Consider the following 13,319-nt stretch of genomic DNA (forward strand, 5'->3'; position numbering starts at 1 on the left):
GACAAACATAGCATACACAATTTAAGCGAGCACATGGCAATCTAGATGATGTACTAGTTAATGAGAAAATCCATTACCACGAAGTTCAGCTCGGAAGCAATAGAAGTCGATCTCCCTCTGCGAGCATAGGTGTCGTGCTGGCTTTGCGCAACCTCATCGAACTCGATGGGGTCGTCCAAGATGTAGTCAGCATACGCGCGCTTCACTAACTCGATACGCGTGTTTTCATGGAACCACTGGAGGTAGTTGTTGAAAGCGGCCAAGTCGTGAGGCACAATCTCCAGAGGGCCAGCAGTCTGTGTCGCTTCCAAACAGTGTTGGAACGCTGCGATGTGGCCGCTATGGTGGACTGGCCAATTTGTGATCTTCCTCTGCCGCTGCCTATCAAGCCTGTAAGAATCAAGAAGTTAGATTCTACCTCTTCTATCAGGAATCTTCCGTCGCATGATTCCAGAAGTTTACCTATGAAGCGCCTTGTCCGTGTCTTGCCACTGAGGTGGGCACTCCTGATACAGCCCAAACTGTCTCATCACTCTATGCGGCTGGTGGTGTTCAACTAGCCACATGCATATGAGTGGGCAGCGCATCCGCCAGAACAGCGCCTCCTCCGTGCACTTGCGGTTGAGGCCAGCCATCCCCGCGCCAATACGGTAGTAGGTACCATATGGCTCCCATTCCACCTGCACCATACAAATATTTCAAAATTTAGAACATGCCAGTACAATCAATGAAAACTAGGATTGCAAAAGAGTGATCGGTTACCTGCTCAGCGGTAAGAGTGTCCAACTCCGCAGTGTACTGCCTGTACATGACCATTGGATCGCTTGTCATCTCCGAGACATTGTCCCAAAGGTATGCCCAAGTCGGCTCCCGATCAGGGTTGTCCGGGTGATGAGGCCAATGCCTCTCGTGGAGTATCCTAGGCCGCCCAACTGATATGCGGTCCCAGCTCCATACGGAAAGTAGGAGCAAGCATCCACCAATACCGCCGCTCCCAGTCCTGCTCCCAGTCCTGCGACAAGCTTCGTCCAACTGCGTACATAAGACATTTGGTTACTACTTTGTCTACCACACTACTATAGGAAAATAGTACATAGAACAAATCATCACCTGCCGGTAGTGGTAGGCAAGTGCCGCTGTTCCCCAACTCCACCGGTTGTCCAACACAGTAAGCGCCTTCAGCGAACACCAATGGGCCAGCTTCCCCCCACTGTCAGGAAAAAGAGTCCTCGAAATCATGTACCATAAGTACACGCGGGTGTACGTCCTCCGAGTGTCCTCGTTGGCCCCTTCCGGGCAATGTGCAAAGTTAGTCCTGATCCAAGAGAAAGACGCGCCGGCGGGAACTCTCTCCTTTGGATTTGCTGGCGCCGGAGGAGCCCTGCCAATAAGGTCCTCCATCTGTCCGCGCCACCCATCAGAAGCTGTGTTCATACACAGTGGCTCGCTAGTGTGGCGCCCGTGGCATCGGGGCCACAAGTAGAGGCTCGCCAAAACGGCTAAGTCCCAGACGTCCGGAGCCCCTGGACGTTTTCGACCGAAAACGTGATATAAGTTGGCATGTGTGGCGCCGATGGGAGGGGCGCCACACATGCTGCCACGTCGGATGGGCGCACCAGCTCAGCGTCGATGGCGCCACGTCGGCTGGGTGTGTGGCGCCGGCAGGAGGGCCGCCACACTGGCATGTGTGGCGCCGATGTGTGGGGCGCCACACAAAAGGGTTAGATGGGTGAAATAGTTTCGCCGGAGGGTTAGTCTGTGCTTTTCTTTCACTTTTAGGTTATTTTTGTGCAAATCGCCGTCATGGCCAGGTACAAAAGCTCCACTAGATCATCATTGGGAATTGGGAGACACACAAAGCCTGCCATGGTGCTGCTATTCTGATTGGAGGAGCACTGATTTTGCTGTACACGGAGATCACCGTGGTTAAGAGCATCACCACTCGTCTCCCCGACGAGGCCCCCGAGCGACGTTTTTTCTAACCGGACGGCAAAATTCGGCCCAGTCGCGCCCCCAGTTCCTCGTTTTCGTCCGGATTTGGCCCTTCATCCATCCGGCGAGCCCACGCCAACCCCGGTCCCCCGGGGATCTATCGGGGAGTCCGGACGAGTGAAAAGCGGGGAAGGGCCCGATCTGCCGGGGACTCGACACACGAACCCCACCGCCATCTCGCTCAAAATCTCCCCCACCCCTCGTATCTCTCTCGCCGCCGGCACCACCCCGCCGGCTTGTTGCCCAGATTCCGCCGTCCCTCCTTCCCCACCTGCCTATATTCCGCCACCTTTCGGCGATGGCCTCTGGCTGCTCCTCCGCCGGCCTATTTTCCGACGACAGCCTACTCCTCGTCGTTCGCGGCTCGGGTTGCCTCGACCACGCCCGTCAGGTGTTCGTCCATTTGCCTCGCCGGCCATGGACTCGGACGAAGAGGAGGAGCAGATGTTTGTCGAGCTTATGCGAGAAGAGATGGCAGCCGCCGCCCAAGACGAGGAGCACATGATGATCCTCGGTTGCTTATCAAGCATGTACGCCGGGGTGGCAACTGGTCGACGTGGTGGGTCGGCACCAGGTCGCCGGAAGTGCAAGCCGAGACAACGAATGGAGGGCTACTGCATGTTGTACGCCGACTACTTCGCCGACAATCCATTGCACGGTGAGACTGTTTTCAGGCGTCGTTTCAGGATGGGCAGAAAGCTATTTCTGCAAATTCTATATGCCATCCGAGACTTTGACCCCTACTTCAGATGCAAGGCGGATTGCACTGGCTTGGTTGGATTTTCGTCACTGCAGAAGTGCACAGTGGCTATGAGGATGCTGGCGTATGGAGCTCCCGGTGATGGTGCAGATGACTATCTTCGGATGGCGGAGTCCACCGCCCTTGATTGTTTCTACCAGTTCTGCAGGGCCGTCATAGCAGTGTTCGTGAACTTTTACTTGAGATCACCCACTGTCGAAGACACTCAGAGGATCCTTGCAACAAATGAAGCTAGGGGTTTTCCAGGGATGCTTGGAAGCATTGACTGCATGCATTGGAAATGGAAGAACTGTCCATTTGCGTGGCAGAGAATGAACAAGGGTCACAAAAACGGCTGCACTGTGATACTAGAAGCAGTGGCTACCCATGATCTCTGGATTTGACACTCTTTCTTTGGTATGCCTGGATCCAACAATGACATCAACGTCGTAAACTGCTCCCCGATCTTTTCCAAGCTTGTTGAGGGTCATGCTCCCCCGGTGAACTATGTGATCAATGGTCGAGCGAGTACAACAAAGGATACTACCTTGCGGTACGGTATCTACCCAAAATGGGCAACATTTGTGAAGACTATCTCGAAACCTAGCACCCCCAAACTTTGCGAGTTTGTCAAGAAACAAGAAGCTTGCCGAAAAGACGTCGAGCGTGCATTTGGTGTCCTCCAGCAGAGATTTGCTGTCGTCCGGTTCCCCGCTATGACTTGGTCCAAAGATCAGATGTGGGAGGTGATGAATTGTTGTGTGTGCTTACACAATATAATTATTGAAAATAAGCGAAAACATCCGGTTCCTCTGGCTGAGCAAGAAGCACCATATGAGAGAGAGGGTCCTCTTGCACAGCCTAATCACCAGATGCCGACATCATGAGCCGCCTTCATTGCTATGCGCCAGGAGATTCGAGACTGTACAATGCATCAACAGCTGCAAGATGATCTGGTGGAGCACATATGGGCGCTCCGAGGGAATGCCAACACCGACGCCAACTAGTCTGTCTTAATTTATTTCAAAACTTGTGAAATAATGTGCTTCATTTGTTTCAGCACTTGTTAAACATTGTACTGATTATCGCCGAATTTGTTTCAGCAATTTTCCGACTCTTGTTCGCCGAACTTGTTAAATTTTATGTCAAATTTGTTTGAAATATGTTAAATGGTCGAGGTTGGGGGTTTCCTGCCGGGGGACGGCTGAAACTTCGGCGCTCCCCAGACCAAATTTCCCTACAATTCGGATGAAAATTTCGTCGAATTTAAGCGTAGGGAGCGCCAACAAGTGAAGATGCTCTAAGAGAAAGATGATGGCACAGTCGTGCTCGAGGCCGGGTGGTCCTCGGGGCGTACTTGCTCTCCGTCCGTCGTCCGCGTTTCCTAACATATGCCGTCGAGTTCCATTTGTTCGCTGAACGAGTGGACGGGCTGCTGGCCGGCTAAGGCGAACCTACGTCTGGCGGAACACTTGCTACAGAATTGAACTTCATCACTGACGAGAGCTATCGAATTATTCAGTTATTTATTTATAACGTTTTTGTCCGTAGAATGATGTGGCTAAAAATTGCACGTTCAGAGCTGAATCCCGCTAGGTTCTGTGGTGTGCTGCGTGTGTGCAGAGAAGAGACATAGGGTCTCCGTTGTGTGGCGCGTGCTGTGTGTGTAGAGAAGAGATATAGGGTAGTTATAAGAGTAGAATTGAGATTGAAACTTATAGCACATCAAATGAATTCGTGCTGTGCTCAAGAGTAGAAAGAAAGGGCGAACTTAGGCTAAGTAATGTGGCGCTATCTTCATAGCTACTCAGTTTTTTTTCGAAATGGGGTATATCCCCAGCCTCTGCATCAATCGATGCACACAGCTCTCTTTATTACCCAAAGTATCAAAATATCAAGTATCAAAGTTTTACAACTCAAAGATCATACAACGTGTACACATAAACTAGCCAACGAAACAGTATAGTGACACGTTTATGCATCTTGAAGTCGTTTAGTAGGTCGCCAACCAGCCTGGCTGTAAATAGCTTGCTGCACTCGTCCAACCGGCGGCATCCAGCATGCATAGGCTCTCGTTGCGCCTCCGGCACTAAGAGAGACCAGTCGTGGATCCAATGTGATACCATACGGATAACCTGTAAAAATTAACATTTGTATTCCTGTTAAAGACAATGTCATTACGGCTATTCCATATAGCCCACATCAACGCACTAAAACCAATTCTAATTCTAACTTTAGCCGTCTTACCCACCCCATTTTACCAGTTCCCGAACATGTTTGTGACATTAGTCGGTGGGGGTATATTAAAGGTAAACTGAATAACTCCCCAAATAAAGCTTTGCGAAGGGACAATCAAAGAACAAATGGTTTATTGATTCCGATGAATCACAGAACACACATTTCTTACAACCATTCCAATTTCGGCGAGCTAAATTGTCTTTGGTGAGGATAACTTTTTTATGAAAAAACCACATAAAAATCCGAACTTTTAGCTACTCTGTGTTTATCCCCGATCGATCCATCGTTTCCCTAAGGTACCCAGGTACAGTATTTGAGAATGCATTTTTTTTTGAAACAATTTGAGAATGCATTTTATAGTTAAAAAAATGAATAACTTTGTAGAAGGAGAAGTAGAGCAGATTGGTAAGAAATCAGTTTAATATGTGGCAAATAATCAAAGGCTAAGTAATATGTGGAAACTTATAAAAGTTCAAAGTAAAGCGTGGCAAATTATAAATTCTCCCTTCATTCATTTTGTCCATCCTTTTGCTTTTGTCCCGATTTTTTCATGGAGCAACATTTTGTTAATGACTCGAATATTCAAGAAGAATATCGCGGCGGCATGGACGTGCTGCTAAGGAGTGGACGGTTTAGTTAATGAATTGCAGATAACTATACTGCGTGACCTGAATCTTTTGCTCACAAGCCAATTAATTTCATGTTCACGAAGTACAAACCAAGGTGAGGCCGGTTTCTATTTCAACTGATTTGCAGGTCACCATGTCCAACGCTACTAGAGTGTAGGAAGTAACTACATGTGCGTCTAAAAGCTTGACAATGCTAATTTAGCTAGCATTAAAACCATCTCTAATGCCATTTCGAGAAGCACCAACTGTAGATATATGATTCTTCATTTAGTAAACATCACATAAGTATTGTTGTAAATTGACATCACATAAATGAATGAGGCTTGGGTTGGAAATTGACGTCGGGTGAATGAATGATTGAGACTTCATGCCATATTCAATAAAATCGAAACCAACTAACTTCGTGCTGGACCGGGTGTCCGCTACACGTAACAACGAAAAGAAACAATGAAGAAAAACTTTAGTCAGCCAATATGCAATTTTTCGTGTACATTGGTTCGAAATCTGAATTTCTTTTATTGTACTGAACTCAAGATACTCATACTCATGCATGCTATGGTAGCTTCCATCTCACTTCTGATGGCCTGTGACAGACAGGAAATTCAATCAGCTAACAGTGGAATGTATTTAAGTCTGCCAATATGCAATTTTTTGTGTACGTTCTTTAAACATCTGCATTTTCTGCATTGGATTGAACTCAACATACTCGTGCATATTGTGGGAATCGAATCAGCTAGAACAAGCTTACTTATGTTCAGTTTGCAGTCACGGACAATGTTATGCACTGCGACGGTGCTGTATTTATTGCAGTGGCTATCTATGTTTGAGTGCGGTATGACTTTTGGATTCTGTCCATACTAATTATAAATTTGTTTGAATTCATATCTTAATAAAATTTAAGGATGATGCCCACAATCATTACGGGTTTGAGGTATTACAAGTTGGTTTAGTGTGGGGCTCGCAATCTAATATTATTATGAATAGGAGTTAAACGGACCACCATCAATGAGAGCGACAACGAGGAGAAATATCAACATATAAAGTTTTCCAAAGATTATTGGTATTTGGTTACTCGGTGCAAGTACGGGCACTTTTACTAGTTTAATAGTAAATATACTCAATTCTATATTTTTAAGGTACCCTGGTACTCTATTTGGAGGATGGGAGTACCAGACATATCTAGCCATCCATTTAGCAGGGCATTTTTTACTTTTTCAGTTACCCCATGATACATCATACGCCGCCGCCTCTACCCTCCTGATCGCGCTCCACACCCAATCTTTCGAAGCGCCATGGGTGCTCCTTCCAAGCTCACGCTGCAGACTTCATTCCGATCAAAAGCAGCCCTCTCCATATCGTTACCCCATCCCAACCATCAAAACCTTTCAGCACAATCTTTTGGGCTATCTGCTATGCATGAGACGATGAACCAACTGCTAATTTGAGTCCATGAAGTTCAACCCAGATCTAATAAAATGATTTGATTTTGATTTGTATGGAAATTAACACCTCCTCCGTGTGAATTAAGTTGACTCTGTTTGGTTCTAGTTCATCGTACTACTATGACGAGCATGGTTCAGATTAAACTTGTTAGGCATCTGTAGTGGAGATCGTATTCAGGCATAATTAAAAAAATAAGTTTTTCCGACGGAGGTGTAGATCCCTGCCGTGGGGACTTGCTACGTTCATCCCATGATGAATGTGGAGACTGGTAGGAGGCTCGTCTTGTCATCTCCAACCATGGGCGGAGGTGGACTAGTGGTGGCGGCGTCCGAGCTCCGGCCGCCAGGAAGATGATCATACGCTTTTAGATTTCATATACTTCGCCGTATATTCTTGGAAAGCTGATTACGGTTTTGCCCCTCGGATCAAGGTACTCCATGGCTTTTGAGTTAGCACTCCATAGTATTAGTGGTGGAGTACCAAAACATTCTAGCCATTGGATCAATAGGAATGAACGGCCCATACTAATTTTGGGTACTGTAAATGTCCTCCTTCTATTTATACCTGCATCAAGTCAAGGACCTAACATAACATGACCGAATTGACAATGTGGGGGTGGTAAAGCATCTAGATTAGTTGATCAGTGACGAGCAAAAGTCACCGAAACAGAATTTCAGGATATTTACTTGCATTGACAAAAAAAAAAAGATGTTCCCTCGTTACATCATGAATCAGGACACCAGTAATATATACAATAAACTGTATTGATACGAACTACAAGCAGAAAAATGGCTATCAGTGATCAAAATATTACTACATCTGGTATATTTCGTCGGAGATAGGGTGGGCAAAAACTAAAACCGTACAAACCAGCTGGTGGATAGCATTCATTTTATTTCGCAAACTGAATTCTAACTTCCAATCTAGTTAAAAAAAAAAAGTAGCCCAAACCAATGAAACCAGTCAAACTTTTTTTGCTCACCCTTAGCCGAAGCCCAAAGTGAAGAGATGTAGTCAACGTCATCTCCAACAATATTGAGAAGAACTTTGCTTGCCTCACCTATATATATATATAGCAGAAATGTGCAAGTAACCAGACAGTTCCGACTTTAAAAGATGAACTTATGTATATAAAATTGTAAATACGATATATATCAGTAATCACATATTGTAGATTAAATATTATCTACATCCTGGTATTTTTTTTTTTACAAAAAGTATTTGTATTCGAATTTTCAGAGGTTCAAAAAAGGGCCTCCATGTATCCTGAGCTACAAAAATCCATTCTCTTAATTTTACCAACTATTAAACTCGCAGAATTGAAGAAAAGGAGCAATAAAGTGCACACATTAAAGCATAATAATGGACATAGATTAGCGATGTTCACATTCAGATATGATAGCAACGGTATAAAAGAAAGACGATGGTTCTTCAACCTTACAAATGGCTGCCATACATGGACAGTCAAATAGGAAACGGGCCAATTATAAAAGAAACTCAGGATGCAACTTTTCGCATCTAAGCTTGTACATAAGCATATGCTAGCCGACGGTGACAATAGGGTGCTTCCCAATCTCCCATAGTCTTATTTCTGAAACACAGAGCAAACGGTTCAGAGTAAAGAAAAAAACTTTGCGACTCAATTTGAAAGGTTCAAATTGCCAAGGCTTACCCTTTGTCCCTATATACTGGTTCTGAAAACCTCAATAAAATTCGCCAGGGATGAGCATGTCATCGAAGTTCCAAAGGTCCATGTTGCCGAGGACATCCTGAGGTTCATCAGGATTCAGAAAGTTGCCAATCGGTTCATCCACAACATCATCCATGAGAAACCTCAGATAAGGTTCTAAATCCCCCAGCCCATCGGTGAGATCAACTTCATTGTTCTCCATAGCAGGAGGCACCACTTGGCTGTAGGTGTTGCTCTGGACAAGCGCAGACTCATAGCTGTAGGTGTTGCTCTGGACAAGCGCAGACTCACCCAAGTCAGAGCAGCTAAAAGAGTTGCTCCCCTGGTCAGAGTACAGATTCATGACAGGAGCTTCAACAGGGGCAGCAAAGTTCGTTGCAGGAACAAATGGCACGTTATCAGGCTGAGCAGGTGGCTGGTTTGTATTGGCAATGTTGCTGACTGTTGGTACAACGGCAGGTATCTGTACTTCTCTTGACTTGCGTACTTTAAGAGCAGCAGGGCGGCAATTTGGAGCAACTGTTTGCTCCTCTGGAAAGTTAAGCTTGGCCTTGTTGCCACGGATCTTGCGTGCTTCAACATCATAAGCTCTTGCAGCTTCTTCAGCACTGTTGAAAGTACCGAGCCAGACACGCACACCCTTGCGAGGATCTCTGATTTCAGCAGCCCACTTACCCCAGGGCCGCTGGCGGATACCCCTGAATTGGTTCTTCCTCTTCCTTTTCAATGATCTTTCCGCAGGGTCATCAAAACTAGCAGTAGTCATGGTGCCCAAGCCATCTGCAATGCAAGAACAGTGTCAATGCTAAGAGAGTCAAACACAGAAATTTCTTCTTACTGAATTTAGACGTAAGACTATAAGAGATCATAACCCTGATGAACACTAAACCATGAGTACAATCCCCTTCAGATTTTGGATCAAACACCCATCAAATCATACTTAATAAAAAAAGAAGGGTTCTAAGATAACCCAGCTGTACGTTCAATACTATACACAATGGAGAGTCCATAAAAAATATCGGATCAAAATAAAACCCGCAATATCCAACTTTAGGCTAATCTAGTATTCACATGGCAATCTGATATGTAAATAAGGAACAAGAAAGTAGAGTAGCTAAAACTTCAACAAAGACCAACGTTTAAACTCTTATGGCTTACATCGGTAGTAGAAGCTACCAAGACTTAGACAACTTATTCAGAGGCACCAACCAGCAAGACTAAACTACATCAATCAATAGTAGACACAAACTTGTGAGGAAGCTCATGAAATATCAGATGCTTATTCAATTGTTGGAGGATCAATACTTCAAAATTGGCTGTCATCAAGTTTATTAAAGATATACTGCCAAAGGACAGAAGTGTTCTCATGCAGAAACGAATGAAATGGTCATCTAGTGCCAGCCTAAGCAAACAAGAACACAGAGCATCTTTAAAAAAAATTGCAAAAGAAGAATTATAGAATATATTGACTGAAATAAACTACCCTAGAAGTTACCTCTAAAAGATCAGTGAATTTAGCAGTATGATTAATGCACGACTCGGCAATCAACAAAATAATCAAATTAGATTGTGAGTTCAACAAAACTAGAGCAATCCTCACGGTTCACGCGGATCTAATGCTAGCCTAACCAAACAAGAACACGGAGCATCTTTAAAAAAATTGCACAAAGACGAATTATAGAATATATTGATTGAAATAAACTACCCTAGAAGTTACCTCTAAAAGACTAGAATAATAATCACAAGAACACGGAGAGAATTTAGCAGTATGATTAATGTACGACTCGGCAATCAACACAATAATCAAATTAGAATGTGAGTTCAACAAAACTAGAACAATCCTCACGCGGATCTACAGCCATGCATGGAACAGGGAGATAATTCCTGCTAACAAGGAATGATGAAACAATTCACAAGGCCAAAAGTCCCAAGATCTTGGAGCAAAAAAAAAGTTACTGAGACTTTCAACCCTTTTGACTAAACACTAAGCATGTAAATCAGCATTCTCTTTTGACTAAACAGTAAAACATAGTATATGAATCAACATTCAAACTCGGAAAAGTTAGAAATCCCCAGATCGACAACCAAAATCGCTTTCCCAAAGCGAACAGACTAGTAACAATTTCAGAATCCCAACACGACAGAGAAATGAAGATGGTAACCCTTGTTCCAGATCACTCCGTAATACCCCAAAATCCCTAACAAACAGTAAACCTGGAAAGCACAAGAAATGTCCGAAACACACCATCAAACGACAAAACAAACCATCCCCTGAAACCTGAACCGCCATCTTCCCGAACAAATCCCACAGCTTCCACAACAATCAGTTACGAAAAAATATATATACTCCCAGCGAGCCGACGGCGATACCTTTGGAGATGGACGTCTTGACGGTGGGCGGCTTGATCTCGACGACCTCGTCGTCGCTATCCTCCTCGAAGTCGAACTCGAAGTCGGAGTCCCTGGTGTCGGCCTCGAACTCCTGGAAGTCAGCCTCGAAGTCCTCCTCATCCAGCTCCAACACCTCCGGGAACCGCGCGAAGAGCCGGCCCGTCCTGGGCTTGTTCTTCTGGGGCCACAGCCTCCGCCTCAGCTCGTTGCGCCTCTCCAACTCCGCGATTACATTGCTGCCGCACATGGCTTCGTCGTCGGGAGCGTCGCCGCCGTAGCAGCAACTTGTGCTGGAGTTTCTAGTGAAGCGGAAGGTGGGGCTCGGGCAGGTCGCTTTATACCCGGTGGCGCGGGTGACGGCGTGAGGTAGCAGGCGCGTAGGTGAGGGGACGCGTGGTGGGGCAGTGGCGTCAGTGAGATGACGCGTGCGGCGGAAGCTACGAGGTAGGAACATTGCACGTTGGGCCCTTGAAAGAAGTGAGTATTTTGGAACCATCCCCTTACTAATGAATGAATGATAGTAGTATTACTGTAGTACTCTCTTTCTTTGGTAGCAAGTCCTCATTTATTACCTCAAGATTGTAGTAATGTCTCGCACTAAATGAAATTGGGCTAAGAAATTTAACATAAGATTTCCTTGTGAATAATTATGTATAGTGTAATCTTTTGAGGATTACCACTCATTGATGGCACAATGTATTAGCCTATACATTCAATACAAATTGGCCGTGTGCATTGTTTCGTTGAATAGGTTTGGCATGCTCCCCTTTTTCAAAATAGTATATATGCAGAAAGAATTACATTGTCAATAGCAGATTAATGTGATGACCATGGGTTTACAACTTTGTGTCCAACCTAACACAAAGAAAAGAAAAAGGAGTAGGGCGTTTTGTAGACCAGACTACATTTACCTATTCTTTGAGAATTTTAAAAAATGACATTTAAATTTTAAAAATTCAGAAAATAAAATTCAAAATTAAGAAAATGATGTATTCTGCTAACGTGTCAAATCTCAACTAAAAATACCTTATATTTTAGGTCGTGTAAAAACGCAAAAGTGAGAATCTGAAGTAGTGAACAAGTAGGACACTCCAATAATTCAAACCTCCAAAATTGTCAGATTTTTCTATTTTTATGTGGCCTAGGATATAAGGTGTTTCGAGTTGAGACTTCGTACGCTTTGGTAAAATACATCATTGTCAACATCTATGATTTTTTAGAGTAATTTGAAACTTCAAAATGTTGTATTCAACGTTTTAGAAAAAAATGAGCTACATGTAGCTCTTGCTACATTTGCAGTTTCTGAAAAAGGTTAGTGGTTTTTTAAGTGACAGTTTCCATTTAGAAATAAAGTAATGGCGTAAAAAAAATCTCAAAATTCTGTTAATGAATTTGCACTAAATAGAAGGGAAAGGTAGTAAAAACGCTTGAAACCAATAACGCCTCTTGTCGATGGCCTAGATTATTTTGGTATGATCTGGTAGCACCATGTTGAGCCAAACTAAGCCCACGACACACAACTGTAGCCTGTAGGTGATGAAATATGTGGTGCAGCAGTGATGTGGGCAAGATGACACAAGTGGGCCCTGCACTTTAGCGAGGTGACGCATGTGGCGAAGGCCATAAGGTCGAATGCCTTTTAGATTTTTTTCACTTTTGCCCCTTAGGATAAGTGAAATTTCTAACATGATCCTTAAGTGTCAAATGAATGGTTATGTTATGTTTATTTGATAATGACACCATTTATTAGCTCAAGATGTAATATGATGACCATAAGTTTACAACCTTGTGTCAAGCAATGACAAGTACAAAATGCACCAACATATAATGATCATCGAAGAATAATAACAAGAACAAACATGAATTGGTTTTTTCACAAGGAGTTGATTGGTGAAGGCAAAAGTAAAGTGGTGAATTGGGGACTAGAATAGAAACTTTGTGTCGACATTCTATTATTTGATCTTTAATAAAAAATGGAGGGTGCAAAGAGCTTGAAATAGGAAACATATCTTGTCGGTAGTCTAGCTTAGCTTAGTATGATCTGGTTCCACCATACATGTTGAGCCAAACCAACTGAGAAGGCACAAATGTAGGTGATGGAATGTGTGGTACATCGGCGGCGTCGGAAAGACGACGCTAGTGGGGCTTGTACCTTTGTGAGGTGATGAATGCGACAAAAGCCATGAGGTGAAAACAT

The 13,319-nt window shown here is 44.3% G+C and overlaps 1 protein-coding gene across 1 annotated transcript; it reads right to left on the bottom strand.

Moving 5' to 3' along the window:
• Positions 1-8,744: 8,744 nt before the first annotated feature.
• On the bottom strand, positions 8,745-11,246 carry LOC124658152 (ethylene-responsive transcription factor 1-like). Its single transcript, XM_047196571.1, has 2 exons — positions 11,102-11,246; positions 8,745-9,511 (listed from the first exon to the last, which is right to left on the bottom strand). The coding sequence occupies exon 2, from the start codon at positions 9,495-9,497 to the stop codon at positions 8,745-8,747; it is 753 nt and encodes a 250-aa protein (XP_047052527.1). The 5' UTR covers positions 9,498-9,511; positions 11,102-11,246.
• Positions 11,247-13,319: the final 2,073 nt, after the last annotated feature.

The sequence above is a fragment of the Lolium rigidum genome, chromosome 5 (genome assembly GCF_022539505.1).
Source record: "Lolium rigidum isolate FL_2022 chromosome 5, APGP_CSIRO_Lrig_0.1, whole genome shotgun sequence".
Taxonomy (NCBI): Eukaryota; Viridiplantae; Streptophyta; class Magnoliopsida; order Poales; family Poaceae; genus Lolium; species Lolium rigidum.